General features: G+C 43.0%; 1 protein-coding gene and 1 non-coding gene across 10 annotated transcripts in view; one reads left to right on the top strand and one right to left on the bottom strand.

Moving 5' to 3' along the window:
- Positions 1-16,922, bottom strand: part of SIK3 (SIK family kinase 3) — a 241,093-nt gene that overhangs the window by 69,525 nt on the left and 154,646 nt on the right. For all 9 annotated transcript variants that reach the window (XM_053900455.1, XM_053900446.1, XM_053900447.1 and 6 more), the window contains exon 4: positions 8,545-8,706. In XM_053900455.1, the coding sequence (XP_053756430.1) occupies positions 8,545-8,706 (162 nt within the window). The remainder of the gene's footprint in view (positions 1-8,544; positions 8,707-16,922) is intronic.
- On the top strand, positions 6,165-6,273 carry LOC128776278 (U6 spliceosomal RNA). The gene has a single exon (XR_008421365.1). It is a non-coding gene; the product is annotated as a U6 spliceosomal RNA (small nuclear RNA).

Genomic DNA, 16,922 nt, shown 5'->3' with positions numbered 1-16,922 from the left:
AAACCTGTCTGAGTCACTTTCACGTTTTGGTTGCAACTGGTAAAATGGGTAAGCAAGTTTAGTACCTCTGTGCAAATAATACATTATGATAGTCTCTGTATATTGGGATAATCTCTATATTGGGATAGTCTCTCTTCCCAATAAAGCAAATTGGATATCGTGTTGTGCATGCGTATGTGTATTTGCATGTGTGTATCAAATTGTGGTTTTTGAAGTCCTACAAAGACCGTGATGCGCTATAGAGAACAGTGATCAAATGAAGACAATTCCTGCATTTGGTGAAGTTGGTCTCGAAGCACTGCTGAATTACTACTCTTATTTCCATTAACTGAATTTTGACATCCGTGTCCCTTATGCTTTGTATTGTCCAATGGTCCATTACGGAGGTACATTTAATAAAATATGATAAAAAACTGCATCCTCGTCAAAACTACCATGGTAGCCAACGGCTTCACCCAAGCAGTAAAGGGACCGACTGAGTGATAAGTGTGCTCATTCGCTCCCCTCTAGCAGGTAGACCCGCCTGGTTTACCCTCAGAGGCTCTCAAACTATTCCATTGAAGGAGGGTGAGGAGGCCCAAATCATTACTTGATTTACGGACTTCTAATTATCCCCCAAATGATTTGCAAGTGCAAAAGTCTGTGTAAGAGGAATTTGTAGTTGGGGGAAGAAAATCTTTATTCTCAGGTTTCTTGAACTCGTGTATGTTTATATACCCCCAGGGATAACGCTGCAGTGTGCCAAGAATTACATGAAACCATAGGCTAAATAAAACCCATCTTCCTGGAATACTAATTTTTTCTGTGTTAAATAAAGTTGAATAATTTTAATATTAAAACAAATGTTGTAGGACATTGAGGTGAAAACAAAACGTGCATGAATTTAAAATAAAGCATGTGATTTAAAAAGTGAACCATTCCAGGTAGGTAGGTCATCAATCCCACACTTGACCCCCACCCTGTGTGAGTTCATTCCCCTCCACGTTAGGGAAACCACAGTGGGAGAATCTGAGAAGCAACGCTTCTGTACTGGTAGCATAGCTGTTTGCGAGCTAGGCCCTGTAAACAGAAAACCTTCTTGATCTTAGCAGGACGCAGTCACTTTTCAAGATCAGTAAGACCTCACTTGTAACCTGGAACCATGACTGACAAAAATCTGTTCATTTGAATTTTCACTTCAGAATTTTTTCATGCAAAATAAATCAACCGCGTGTGTCCCTAAAATGTCTTCCGAATGAGAGTGTGTCAATTTTTCGTTTTTGTAAGCTCCAGTCTCAGGAACAGGAACCAGAAGAGATCATTTTTCAAACTGTATTCCCAAGGGTCAACATACATGAAAGTCGTTAGCACCGTCTAGTTGAGGGTCACACATCATTTCAGAGGGAGGGCAGGCTCTGAGGCATTGCGACGCCCAGGTTCTAGTGTGACGGGAATTCAGGAAAGTCACAGGGCCTCTCGAGGTCTCCAGTTATTACTCGGTAGCCAGGGAGGTGCACTGAGAGATTCCCTAAATAAAGGTGTTACGACCATGATACAAACTCTGCGACGGCCGTGGTGAATATCCGGAACGACTTTCCATGGGCTGTGAGACACCGACCACCACACTGGGGAAGGGTTCTCAGAAACCCGAGGCTCACAACCTGTGTTCCCTATGTGACTGTATCTCAGCAAATTCATACTGAAGGGGAAGAGTCAGTGGATTCATGGAGTGTTACAGTTTCTCACTTTTAAAAGATAAAACAGTCTAGATCTCAACCGCATTAAGGTCAAAAATTTCCACAGTACCTTAAATCCGTGCACTCTGGAAATTCTTTCCAGAACACTGGCTTTGCTGTAGTTGTGCTCCGCATCTCTGCTGTCTACTGACTGCCAACTAAAACAATAACACCCGAGTGGAAACTATCTCATGGAGACCATTCTAGGAGTCGACATTTCAAGAGAAAAGTTTCCAACTTCCTTAGGTTAAAAAAAAAAAAAAAAAAAGTTTCCACCATTTTCAAAACATTCTCAAAACGTCTGAGTATTTCAAATAATTCTGCTTCAGGGAGTAAGCCAGCCACATTTAGGTCTTTTCTTAGGCAATCTCTTATAAATATAGAAATTTCTCTACTTTATCTTCGGGGACAACTATTAAAATTGCTTTCAAATAGCATTAAATATAAGACAACACCATTTTCCCTTGATAGCCTAATATACTCCGTCAATAAGAAAATCTGATTTCTCCATTTCCACACACGTCTTTGACTGGAACTTCCCTCTTCCTGGCCCAGATACGTGAGTCGTCAACGATCCACAGAAAGTCTTCGTTTGCTCACTCTTGTATTTGTTGTGCCATCTTCCTTTTCACGTCCACCATCACCACCTCGGTACAGGATTTCACCATTTCATAGCCTCTGAGCGGATCTTCCCATTTGCTCTCCCTGTCCTTTCACCCCGCTCCCGCCTTTTGTTTCCATTTGACAGTCTGGCCTCTCTCCCGCCTTCTCAGGCGGGACTCCCCTGCTTAAACCTTCCCTCCAGCCAAGCTGCTTTACCTTTCTTGCAAATACGCCCCGTCCATTCTACCGCTGCCCATACTTCTCGGGCTCCGCTTCCCACTGTAACCAAGCATGAGCCCCAATCCTCAGCACGAGTGTAAAGCTCCACATGGACCGGCCCCTGCCAGCTCTCTTATCCCGCCTCCTTCCACACCCCGCTTAGAGATCATCTCCAGCCACATCAGCTTTTCTCCTACCGTGTCAAACTTAAATTCACCTCTCTGGGGCCTTTGTACTGCTCTTCCTTCTGCTTGGAAAGCTCTGACTATCCTGGTTAAAAGCACTCTCTCTCCCACAAAGTCATTCTAGCACACTGTTGATTTCATCATTTTCATAGTCCTTATGAGGGCTTATTTGTTTATGTGTTCACTGCCTACCCCCCCCAGCAGAATGTTAGTTCCAAGGGACTACTCTACCTGCAGCTGTATCCCCAGTGCGTAGATCAGGGCCTGCACATAGCAGGTGCTTAATTAACATTTGCTGACTGACTAATCCTACTAGAATTCTCTCCTCTACGCCAACACTTAAAGAGTTCTATTCATCCTTTACACTCACCTCAAATGTTATGTCCTCAATAGGACATTTATGTCCTTGTCACCAGTCTAAAGTTCAGGTCAACAAAGTTTTGAGTACCTACTATAGGACAGGCATACGGGCTAGTCCACGGGGGGCTGGTGGCGGGGGAGGGCAACACACAGGATGTGGTTACAGTCCCTGTGGCAGTGAGAGCCTAATGGAACTTTACAAACTAAAGTGGTTTCTTCATCCTCTGAACTTCTGTGGTAATTAGACTGTACAATTAATGGGATAATGAATCATGGCGTGCCTTGTGACATCTCTTCTATTGTATCAGACTATAATTTGGTAGCTGGTGAACACACTGTCACTCAGCAATCCAGGCCATAGGCTGAGAGAGGTGTGTTGTGCTCCCCCCGCCCCATTTAATTGGCTCCCCTGTGGATCCTCACGTGTCCGAGACACGAAAAGTGGAAGGTCAGAGGCCAAGAATCCCATTCTTTCCCAGTGCTAGACTCTCCACATGAAAGAGATTTGCATGAGTGCTCTTTACAAGAAATTCAAAATTTTGGAAAGTTAAAGGTGTATCTTTTGGAGACTCTAATGTTTTCTAAATAAGCTGTATTTGCGTGCCAAATATGACAAAATTAAATAATACATGTGAAAATGCTTTGTAAAGTGCTGTATACATACATACACATATAACATAGTGCATATGTACACATATACATGAAACACACATATATAAATGTAATTTGGGTTTATTTAACTTTCCAGAGGTCTAAGCATTTGCTGCCCATGACACCTGAACAAAGAACCTTTAACAATAGGTATGTGTTCAGAGGACCACTACACATTTTTAGTTGTACACTTGGTAACTTTGCCTTTCAGAAATACAATTCTTTGTTCTGAAAACCACCAATGTTTATTCTGGATTACTAATTACCGAAACATCTTTTTTTTTTTTTTTTTTTAATTTTTTTTTAATGTTTATTTTTGAGACAGAGAGACAGAGCATGAGCGGGGGAGGGTCAGAGAGAGGGAGACACAGAATCTGAAACGGGCTCCAGGCTGTCAGCACAGAGCCCGACGCGGGGCTCGAACTCACGGACCGCGAGATCGTGACCTGAGCCGAAGTCAGACGCTTAGCCGACTGAGCCACCCAGGAGCCCCCCGAAACATCTTTTAAATAATTCTATACAAGACAGGTTTGCTACTGTCATTAAGAAGAATTTTTTAATTCTAGACCCCAGAAGGAGGAGCAGCTGGGTGGCTCAGTCAGTTGAGCGGCCAACTCCTGATGTTGGCTCAGGTCATGATCTTGCACTGAGCATGGAGCCTGCTTGGGATTCTCTCCCTCTCTTCTGCCCCTCCCCCACTTGGGTTTCTCTCTGTCTCTCCCTCTCTCAAAATAAAATAAACTTAAAAAAAAAAAAAAAGATTCTCTCTTTCCCTCTGCCTCTCACCCCCACTCACATGCGCTCTGAAGATTTTTTTAATTAATTAAAGAAAATAATCCCATTTAGAATCGATTTCATTACTTCTCCGATCTTAACCTGTCACAATCACCCAATCTACCTCTCCAAAATTCGTCATGCTGTCATAAGCTTCAACTAGAAGCGTCTCTCCCACTGGCCCACTAACAGCAGAGACGACCTAGCAGAGGAGAAGTGGAATTTCTACTAATTGCTGTATAAGAAAGGGAATTCAAGCAATGATTGAGAAACTGAGGACAATAGTCCCCCTTATCCACAGGGGATACAAGACCCCCAGTGCACGCCTGAAACTGTGGAGAGCACTGAACCCTATATGCTATGTTCTTCCCTATACACACATACCTATAGTAGAGTTTAATTGATGAATCGGGCACAGTAAGAGAGTAACAATCACTAACGATAAAATAGGACAATTACAACAATATACTGTACTAAAAGTTATGTGATTTGGTCTCTCTCAAAATATCCTCCAGTATTGCATTCACCCTTCCTCTTCTCATGATGATATGAGATGATAAAATGCCCATGTGACGAGATGAAGTGAGGTGAATGGCGTGAAGTGAAGCGAGGCATCGTGACATAGTGCTGGGCTGCTACCGACCTTCTGACCATGCCTGACATGTGAGGAAGACCATCTGCTTCTGGACCACAGGTGACCGTGGGTAAGTGAAACCAGAGAAGGCAAAACCGTGGATGGGGAGGCAAGGGACGATGTAATGATGGCATGACGAGCAAAGACAACGTTAGATAGTGTAGCAGGGCACAAAACTAGTGGAGCTCAGCATTCTTGGCAAAACAAATAATAAAAATGCAGACTCTGGTTAAATAAACTTAAAACTCTCACCGTATGTGTTAACACAGAGAGCACACGGCTGGCTGCCAGCATTCCTACGAGTCTGTAATTACACACCAGCAGGTAGAGACTCTGATGGTGACTACGCGGATTTGTTTGAACTATTAACAAAGAAAAGCATTTAAAAATCTTCCCACCCAAGTATTTGTCCGTGGAGTTTCTAATTTCAGTTATCACTGACCCCTGCTTTTACACTCGGTTTCTCAAACAAAAACAAAGAGCCATACTAATCTCCCTTAACTAAATCAAAATCGTTCTAAAGTCAAAATCAAGAACCAAGGAAGCATAAAAATTCTTCAACCTCTGTTCAGCGAAGGTAGAATACAACTGGAGAAGAAAAAGAGGGCCTTCCTTTAGCTCACTACCCAAATCAATAATCCAAAAAACACTACCATCCCATCTGTGGCAGGCTAAATAAAACCCCTCAAAAGCCAGCCACATCCTACCCCGTTGAATTTGTGAGTGTGCTACCTACGGCAAAAAGGGGCCTCCGCTGATGTGAACGGGTGATGGGGAGATCATCCTGGATTATCCAGGAGGGCTCACTGTAACCACAAGGGTCCCATTCAGAGGAAGCAGGGGATCGGGGCAGGAGTGGGAGATGTGACAATGGGAGCGCGAGTGCTGTGAGGAAACTTCCAGAACCAGAGAGCACGGGGACCTCTAGAAGCTAAAAAAAGCAAGGAGATGGACTCCCCAGAGACGCCAGATGAAATCGGTCCTACCAACGCCATAATTTTAGTCCCGTAAGACTCATTTCAGGTGCTCATTTCAGCAGCACACAGACTAAAAGTGGAACGATACGGAGAAGACTAGCACAGCCTCTGCACAAGGATGATACACGCAAATTCGTGAAGCGTGCCATGTGTTCTCATGAGCACCGAGCAATGTACAGAGTTGTTGAATCACTGCAGGGCATACCTGAAACTAAATATACACTGCATATGAACTAGCCTGGAATTAAGGGGCGCCTGTGTGGCTCAGTCGGTTAAGTGTCTCACTCTGGCTCAGGTCATGATTTCACGTTTCGTGAGTTTGAGCCCCACATCGGGCTCACTGCTGTCAGCACAGAGCCCACTTTGGATCCTCTGTCTCCCCCCGCCCCTCTGCCCCTCTGGCTTGCGTGCTCTCTTTCTCTCAAAAAAAATAAATAAATAAATTAAATAAATTAAATAAATAAATAAATAAAAACATTAAAAAAACTATACTGAAATTAAAATAAAAAAACGGAGAAACATTTTTAAAAAAGAAAAAAAGACTCGTTTGCAATTTCTGACTTCTAGAACTGTAAGATAATAAATGTATATTGTTTCAAGCCACTATGTTTGTGGTCATTTATTACAGCAACAGTAGGAAACTAACACAACATTTTATTATACTTCTAAGGATTGCGACGCTTAGTAGATGTTATTGCCATTAATTTAACTGAAGCTCCAGTGAAAAATGACAAAAGAGGGTTTGAAGTTGCCAGGTCTTTCCATACTACCCACTTCTGTGGGAACTGCTAGAGTCTAGAGAGCTTTGGAGAACAGAAAACAGACATAAGGACAAAGGAAAAATGCGATTTTATAGAAGATAAAGAAAGCATCTCTTTCTTGTCTACTACGTACTGGGCAAATGCAGGACTCCAAGAGCTTACAACCATGTGAAAGTACTAAACAACCGTGCATCTGTCAGCATAACATAGGTAAATAAAAAGGTAGGTGACATTCCAAGGATGTGAAAGCAGAGCCTGGAAAGAGGACAGACTCATCTACACATAACTGTCTGCAGAGTCACCAACCTGAAAGGGTACAATGCAGGTACTTTAACCTGTAATAGAACACTGTCTCAACTCTCCACTCCCACCCTTTTAAGGAGGGAAGTCTCTAGAACTGCTTTTTACTTTGGCTTCCAGGGCAATTACATTCTAGCTGTACCGTTTTGTATATGAGACCCCCCCCGTCCCTTTTGACCCGTGAGATGAGGGACACCCAATGCAATACTGAAAACTGTCAGGAAAAAAAAACGGGTTTCTACTCATGTTTGTAGTTTCTGTCTAGACTGCAGCCACTTTCTTTTATCAATAGGTGGTGAGCTTGTATTGGCTAGGCAAATGCTGATCGTTCATTAAAACTGAAGTAGGAGCAGATCGAGGCGGTGAAAAGTACTTTTTAGGCACCTTCAGATGAACAGATGAGTGAAATGTGAGCACACAAAGAGATCGACTGTCTTTAAACCAATACAAGATCTGTTTTTCCTAAATTATCATAAAACTGCAGTCTGCACAATAAGCATGCTCTATACCAGCAGTGCCATAAATCCACCTCTTCAAGTAAAGCTGATGGAGTATATAAGCTTAACACTTGTTCTCACTGCTTTATGCTACACTTTATTCCTTATTATTCAAAAACGACTGTCAACCAAAATAAGAGAATTTTAAGTGTACTTTTTTTTTAATGTTTATTTATTTTTGAAGGAGGGAGGGAGGGAGGGAGGGAGAGAGAGAGAGAGAGAGAGAGTGTGTGTGTGTGTGTGTGTGTGTGTGTGTGAGAGGAGCAGAGAGACAGGGAGACACAGAATCTGAAGCAGGCTCCAGGCTCTGAGCTGTCAGCACAGAGCCCGAGGCGGGGCTCGAACCCATGAACCGTGAGATCATGACCTGAGCCAAAGTCGGACACTTAACTGACTGAGCCACCTGGGTGCCCCAATGTGTATTTATTTTTAAGAGAGAGAGACAGAGTGCAAGCGGGGGAGGGGCAGAGAGAGAGACTGGCAGACACAGAATCCAAAGCAGGCTCCAGGCTCCGAGCTGTCAGCACAGAGCCCGATGCGGGGCTCGGACTCACGAGCCAAGAGACCATGACCTCAGCTGACGTCGGACGCTTAACCGACTGAGTCAGCCAGGTGCCCCCAAAATAAGAGAACTTTAAACATCACTCTTTTCCTTCTTGCTCCCCGGCCTAGTTCCATCTAATACTGCATGAAAAATAACATAAATGTATTTTTAGAGCTTATCAATTTTCAAGCCCTCCCCAACACACAAATCTTGTATTTTCACATTACTTCTTTCTGAAGAGATGGAAATAGACAATCCCTGGCTTAAGAACCTTGAAGGAAAAGTTCTTTTGTTCCCATTTCACATCCTCAACACACTTCTCACCTGCTATTTTAATATTCAGATTGGCATCCAGAAGCAAATTTTCAGCTTTTAGATCACGATGAACAATATTCCGACAGTGACAAAAATAGACAGCTGCCACAATCTGTTTGAACTTCCGACGGGCCTCCTTCTCTGCCATTCTGCCATGGGCCACCAGGTGGTCTGTGGTGAAAAAGAGCACAGTCAGTTCTCATTTTGCACACTGGTATCATTTCAAAAGGTAGACTCCAGGAGGGATGCAAGGGGGCCTACCAGATGAACAGTTGAAGAAGTGAAACAAACAAATGGCAACATTGGTGGCTCTAGTTTGTATCTATAAAAACCCATCGGCAAGCAGTATCCAAACCGTTTTAAGTATACATAACTATGCATAAGAATACATATGCTCTACTGTAAGAAGGAAAAAAAAAAGTTCTGAGGCTTTTAATGGTATTTTTGGAAAATCATAACATTCAACACCTCCTTTTTCTTATCTCCATTGCAAAAGATTACATACACACAGCAAACATATACATGAAGATAAGAATCAGCAATATTTCCTGTGCTAACGCGTGACTCAAAAAGCAGAATCACGATAATCAATCATTTGGGGGAAGAGTAGACAGAAGTTAGTCACTGCTAAGGGGGAAAACAGCTTTATATAGGAGCCCATCGATGCTAATGTCTCTTCCACTTTCTCAAAGTTTTAAAGTTTAACATAAAAATGTACTTATTTGGTGACTATACTCTGGAATGCATCATACTGGAATATGTCGGTATCTTTCCGTCTGCATTTATTGTGCTTTTCAAGTATTTATTAAACCGCTGTTAGTTTTTACAGACAACATCAACTGAAAATAAAGGAAGCTTTTACCACCTCAGTGAAATTATTTCATTGGCTATGTGGCTAACTAAGGTATAGCGAAAGATTTTACATGTGATAAACTTTGTAATACTATAAATCAGACTATCTTCTATATTTAAAAATGAGCTGGTTGACCCATAGCCAATACCATGAATTACTAATTACCAGTACCAGAAAAGTAAGTACTTTTTTTCTAATAGTGGCAGGTTTATTCTGAACCAGTGAATCCTCAACCCATTTCTTCACCTAACAACATACCCAGATCATAACAGCTGATGAGATTAGAAACACTGGCAAGACAGCTTGCTCTACTTAAAACCTCCAATAGTCTCATTGGCACTATCCTTAAACTAACCAATCTAGGTGGGAGAAGGACACATTTGCCATCGTAAGCATCCCGAGACACTGGGAAAGTAAAAAATCAGACGATATAAACAAGTGTATTATTGTCTGCTCATCAATGGTAGTAGTTTCAATCTTCCTACCCAGCTGTCTTTGGCGCCATCTTGATCACCCACAGGACCAGTCGGATAGATCTTTTCTTCATCACAAAGAGGAAGTCTGAGATAAAACATACGCCCTCGTAGTGCTTACCAAGATGGAGGGCTTAGGACAAGGAACGGGCTTAGGACAAGGAGCGTGAAGAAGGGGAGCCAAATGCCAATCCATCCACACAGCAGACTTTCAAATAATTCAAAGAGCATTCTGACCACAAAGAGCATAAAATATTGGAGATCAAATACTACAGTAATTTTAAGAACAGCGTCTCAGAGCATCACTTAAATTATTAAGAAAGACCCTTCAACGGAATTATTGTAATTGTTAGTATTATCAAGTGGCTCCTACGCCAGTTCTTTGAAGCATTTTCCTCAAAAAGCAATCACTTATTATAGCCACGATGACCAAGGTAGTAGAAAACAAGAAAGAAAACAGGAAGCCTTTAGCTTAGAGGGTTAAGGTCTAGACCACCACTTTCTCCAGGAGTTCAGAGGTAGTGATAAACGAGTGTGCACTCTGGTGTATTTACACTTCAGGTGAGATCTGTCACATGAACCTGAAACAACACAAAGTCCCTAACTAGGGAGAGTCACTTAATGTAAGCTGTTACAGAACGGGACATCCATCACATGTGAAACGCTAGGTTTTATTTTCAGACGCCACTCTCTAGCAGTACCTGCTCCTTTGACCCCCTATTCCTCTTAACCCAAGGCCTAATTATTCTAATAATATGTTTTAGCTGCTAAACTTTGTCTAATTAAAGGGCTTTGAAGAGACAGCTATTCTTGAGAAACATAAAAATAAACCCTTATGAAGGTTTACCATCAGAAGCTCATTTGGCCAAGCCACCCATTAATTAAAATGCCCAAGAGACATTCGTCTGGCAGTAAATACTAATTACCAGAACACATCAAAGAGCTTCTTAAATACAACAGAATGATTAATTTCGTGATTTCCAAAATAAGTGATTTTCTTTTATTAAAAAAAAAAAAGACTCTTTATATTTTCTAAGTACTTTGTTTTCCTAAAACGATTGGAAAGTTCTCAAAATTGCTACACAGGCCAGGAGCCGGTGGAATGCAGCCTAGTCCCATTTTTTCTCCACAATGACACGCTGGTTGTCCTTGGACAAATCGGTTATGCTGCCAATATCCCCACCTCTTGATCTGCTGAACGGAAATAAACCCTGTTACATGCTATGGCCAAAGAAAGGATAGCGTGTTTGGGAATAAACTGGTACTATGATTAAGAGTCACCATATATGATAGAACTCTAACTTCCAAGGACATTTAAAAAGCTGTTTTTAAGAAGGCCCACTCAGTACCATACAAAGAATATTTAAGCATTTGCTTCTTCGGGGGGCGGGGGGCCGGGATTCTGCAGAGCTTAAAGGCATTGATATACATCAATCGTCACTGTTACGTGTTTCTAGTTAAAAGGTATTTTTGACAGCACGCTGGATGAAAGAGCTTCAACTATATAGTATTTTCCCAAAGACACCTACGGTATCCCTACAGCTACGAATGCAAAGATCAACAAATCACTTTCTACAGTGCAGGCTGCGAGCATCAGATGTTTTTTTTTCCAGCTGCTGTGTCTGACGTTCAGGTTTTCTCAGCTTTGGGAGCACTGGGCTCTTCCGCCATCCAGGATCATCTTAACGGCTCTATACCGTTCAGACTCCAGCCTCCGCTTTCATTTTGGCCCATCTTGCTACCGCCACCACGGCCACCCCCCCTCCCATCCCTGTTAGTCTGCTTTCAGAGCAAAGCCACGGGAGCTGGTGGGTGTGCCAGGAAGCCAGCAGCCTGCCGTGGTTTCCAGCCCCTGCTGAAACTGCCTCTCGGCTGCCAGGGGGCAAATGGCTGCTTCACGTCGGAGTGTGCCCTACGGGCAGGCAGTGAAAATGCTGCAAGCTCACGTGTGATGTTTAACTTCCAGCAAAGAAACCCAGAGCCGCGGCCCAGCCTGGACTTGCCACAAAGTCACGGCATTTGGATGAATACTGGGGTGACCTCAGAATGCGAAAGAAACCAACTGGCTCCTGAACCACTCAGTATTCAAAGTAAAACACATTCTGAATTGTGTGGGGATAAACCCCAGGGGCAAGGAGCGCTAAGGAATCGTTCTGCTTCTTCCAGGCGGTTCGGGGAGCTACCTCTCCTACACACTGGGCGACACACAACCCCACCCTCAGTCCCCAACTTCCCACACAGCAGCCATGCCCCCGGCTCCCCAGCCCCCGGCCCAGAGCCGGGCCACGCTCCAGCCCTGCCACACTGTGGGTCCTTCGTTGACAATTCGCTACTTGTCTACTTAGCTGCCACTCTACCTCCGGGGCCAATTTCAAGTTTCTTGTCTATCACAGCTTCATTCCAACCACGGCAGGGGAGACAAGGATGAGGGGACTCTCAGCTGAAAGGAGAAAATGGGCCTCCTGTTTCAAGCTCTTATCAAAAGGCAGGAGTGTAAATCACCACAAATCACACGCGGCACTGGACTTCTTTCATCGTTTTTATCTGCTCTTCCTCGCAAACTGGGAAGACGTCAGTGACACCGGGTGATACACACACGTTGCGAGGAGCACAGTTCTTAGAAGTGGAGGGAATGAATTCTGAAGTTTAAAGGCATGAGAGCAGGCACGCATAGAAAGTCTGCTTCAGAATTCACTGCTTGTAATTTTGTCCTAATCTGACTCAGGAAGAAATACCTTGTGGTACATTTAGATTCTAACCTTTCAAAGAGCAAAAATACACACGAGGCGGTCTTCACTTCCCTTGCTCAGCCTCACTGCAGTATCAGAGGCAGGCCACTAATGGGATGGTGGTGGGGAGCCAACATTTCTTAAAATAAGTCACTTTTCCACTATAAACAGAGAGCGTCTCCATCTGTCTGCTAAGTCTGTGACTCTAACTGACCCAAAACACTAGCTGAAAATGACTGTACCCTGACAGCAGGTCAAACAACAGGGCAGAAACTTTTCATTTTTCATGATAAAGAGAGAGCCCCGTCTAGAACGGGGGAAAGGGGCCCGTGTGCTCAGCTTAGGTGGCTACCTGAGAACGTCTCTGCCAATTCCAAGCCAACCACAACTGCCCGTTCTTTGCTCTGCCACTCAGCTCTATCATTTCTTCTTTCGACACCCATGGAAACGACTTCCTGTTTATCAAACAAATGCTCCTTTCCAGAAGAGCCAGGCCCAGGCCAAGAGAACTCAGCTGCTGGGGAGCAGGTTAACAAGAGTGCACTCACTGTAATACCACAGGTCCCTAACTCTTGCAGGCCCCAAGCTGCCGAGGACTGGGGGACAGAGGTTTGGTACTTTGTTTTCCTTGCCAAGAATCCAACTACCTTACAGCAGCCTGCTTTACTTACTCCTACATCTAGTTGCAATCTTTTTTTTTTTAAGGTTATTTATTTATTTTGAGACAGAGAGCACAAGCGGGGAGGGAGAGAGAAAGAGAGAGAAAGAGAAAGGGGAAAGGGGGAGGGGGGGGAATGAAAATCTCAAGAAGGCTCCAGGCCGTCAGCACAGAGTCTGACACAGGGCTCAAACTCATGAACATTGCGATCACGATCTGAGCTGAAATCAAGAGTCGTACGCATAACAGACCGAGCTACCCCAGTACTCCCAGCTGCTATCTCTTTTCTTCATGCTCCCAGGCTTCCAGGCCAAAAACCTTGCTGTCACCCCCTTCTCTTTCTCCCACACCCACATCCAATCCATCAGCAGATTTCATTAGCTCTACCTTCAAAATATACCCAGAATTCAACAATCCCTCATGCCACCTCCACCCCACCCTTGTGTCAGCAACCTAGCCAACAGCCACTATCTCCCTCCTGGATCACTGTAATCGCTCGTCACATTGGTCCTAACGAGTGTCCCTGATTCAGTCCTTGGCCCCCTGCGATCCACTCTCAAAACAACTGCCAGAGTAATACGCTTCTAAAAAACTTTTTACTTTGAAATAATCACAGATTCACAGGAAGTTGCAAAGACCGTACGGACAGGTCCGATGTACCCTTCACCCACTTTCCTCCAGTGGGTAAATCTTACATAATTATAGAAAAAACCCAGAATCTGACACGGGTACAATGTTAGTAGAGCCCTATCTCATTTTGTCACACCTGTACATTCATGGAACTACCACTGCAACTGGGATACAGAATTATTTGGAGTTTCTCGTTACTGAATACTCCTGCAGATTTAAAAACAGGGGCGCCTGGGTGGCTCAGTCGGTTAAGCGTCCGACTTCAGCTCAGGTCACGATCTCACGGTCCGTGAGTTCGAGCTCCGCATCGGGCTCTGGGCTGATGGCTCGGAGCCTGGAGCCTGCTTCCGATTCTGTGTCTCCCTCTCTCTCTGACCCTCCCCCATTCATGCTCTGTCTCTCTCTGTCTCAAAAATAAATAAAAACGTTAAAAAAAAATTAAAAACAAAAAGCACACTATGTTTTCTTCGGTCTATCCCAAGTAAATTAAACTTCTTCCTTAAAGGTCTTGAGGAAACACAATTTCTTTGTAAGACAGTCATAAGATATGCCTAGAACTGTTTCTATCTTTCCCTCTGCCTCCTTACTATATACAAAATAATGTTCTGCAAGGGTGCCTGGGTGGCTCAGTTGGTTACGCGTCCAAGTTTGGCTCAGGTCATGATCTTGACGTTCATGAGTTCGAGCCCCGCGTCTAGCTCTGCACTGACAGCTCAGAGCCTGGAACACGCTTTGGATTCTGTTTCCTCTCTCTGCCCCTCCCCCGTTTGTGCTTGCACTTTCTCTCTTTCTCTCTCTCTCTCTCTCTCTCTCAAAAATAAATACACATTAAAAAAAATGCTCTGCAGATGATCGATGCTTCATAACTACAGATTACCTCAAGAAATATCAATGAGAGAAAAGTCTATAAACTTATAAAGACATATTTCCTTAATTCTTCATTGTGCCACTAAACAAAGTTTGTAAACTAAGTACTATTTATGTTAAGTTTTTAAAACAAAAACAGGCTATTCTTTTGATATGAAGTTCTTTCACATTAATGTATAAAGGAGGATTTGTTTTCTTGTAGCTCCTTAAAAAAATACTTCTAGACTAAGCGTGAAGCCCAGGCAGCCTATGAAACAGAAACTCATATATTCTGAAAGGCCTTTCAAGAATGCTATTCACACAGGGGTGCCTGGGTGACTCAGTCAGTTAAGTGTCCGACTTTGGCTCAGGTCATGATCTCACAGTTTGTGGGTTCGAGCCCCACATTGGGCTCTGTGCTGACAGCTCAGAGGCTGGAGCCCACTTTGGATTCTGTATCTCCCTCTCTCTCTGCCCCTCCCCTGCGTGCTCTCTTTCTCTCTCTCTCAAAAATAAATAAACATTAAAAAATTTCAAAAAAAAGAATGCTCTTCAGACATTTCTTACGTAATGCAAATGTTTCACTTGCTACACTAATATACTAGCAAACATGGGTTGGCTAACTTTGTAATACTGAGGCTATTCCCTGGTTCTTAGAATTCACAGGCTCCAAATCAAGCTCATTCTTTAGAAGCCAGCTGAAAGGTCATTTATCTGAAGCTTTTCCTAACCTACTCACCTACCCTAGAAGAAAATGCACAAATTAGAAAATCTGTGTCTAATGGCCTTTATTCTAGATATTTCTATAATATTAGTGAACAGCTGTGTTACAATTATTTCTTTTTTTTTTTTTTTTTTAATTTTTTTTCAACGTTTTTTATTTATTTTTGGGACAGAGAGAGACAGAGCATGAACGGGGGAGGGTCAGAGAGAGAGGGAGGCACAGAATCAGAAGCAGGCTCCAGGCTCCGAGCCATCAGCCCAGAGCCCGACGCGGGGCTCGAACTCACGGACCGCGAGATCGCGACCTGGCTGAAGTCGGACGCTTAACCGACTGCGCCACCCAGGCGCCCCTACAATTATTTCTTAACATGCGTGTCTTCCCTTTTAGACTAAGGTTTCATGGTCCATCGATGAGTTTCTATCCTTGAATCCCTGCAAGGTGTAAGAAAATATGTATGGTGTGCTTCTGTTTGCAAGAAGGAAGAGAAAATACAAATGTGCATGTATATACATGTGTATATGTTTTCTAAAAGAAGAAATGTCAAGTAAAAAATTTCTAAAAATGGTTACTTACAGGGGGATGAAAAAGGGATGGAAACTTGACTTTCGTGAATGTACTGTTTTATAGCTTTAACCTTGGAAACACGTAATGTTTTAAATAAATCAAACAATTCACAGTTTAATCAAACAGAAGAAAAAGTAATTTCTGACACCTGAAACCTAACTGGGAAAAAATGGACCTAGTTGTAAGTTAAATTGTGACATAACCAATCAGAGAGTAATTTTTTTAAGTGACACAGTATTTTGCCTTAGTGGGATATAACTTAAGGAAAAAAAGAACCAGTCTCCTTAGTATTTGTAATAATACTGGGATTGTTTTGAATCAATATTGCCCTCATTCACTCATATCAAATATGTAATACGCAAAGTCATTTGGAACCACTATTTTCAGCATAAGAAAAACAAGATATAAATATACAATATTCAAGAAGTTAAAAAGACTGAAATCTTACATTTCAATTGGGATGTTAGTACAAACCCGTGTTTTACTTTTCTCTATATAAACGATACAGATCTCCTACCTCTGTGCCCTGAAAAGGCCTCTAAGCAATGACAGACCGGCAGCAGTAATAAGCATCCCTAGGGCACAGATTCTGGTCTCTATGTGCTATTTTCCACTTGAAAGGACCACAGCCCCTAGAAGACAGGTTTGATTCCAGGTCTGAGATGAGAAATATTCAGGGTAGGCCTGGGATAGCTTAGCTAAAAGCAAGGAAGTCATCAAAAGGACATGGGAACATGTCAAAAGGACACAGGTGTCAACTTAAAGAGGCTCCTGCTGGCCCAAGTGGAAAACTTTAAACATCAAAAGACTAATGGCTCAAGGGACTGACACACATCAAATGTATTAAGAGTCATAAATTCACATTGATATTACAAATAAAATCAACTTTTCTGGTCACCACTGGAGATTG

This window comes from Panthera pardus, unplaced genomic scaffold, assembly GCF_024362965.1.
Source record: "Panthera pardus isolate Hobbes unplaced genomic scaffold, ASM2436296v1 HiC_scaffold_12, whole genome shotgun sequence".
NCBI classification, from domain to species: domain Eukaryota; kingdom Metazoa; phylum Chordata; class Mammalia; order Carnivora; family Felidae; genus Panthera; species Panthera pardus.
Note: the sequence above shows the minus strand (reverse complement) of the source record. Positions and strands in the feature narration are given on the sequence as shown.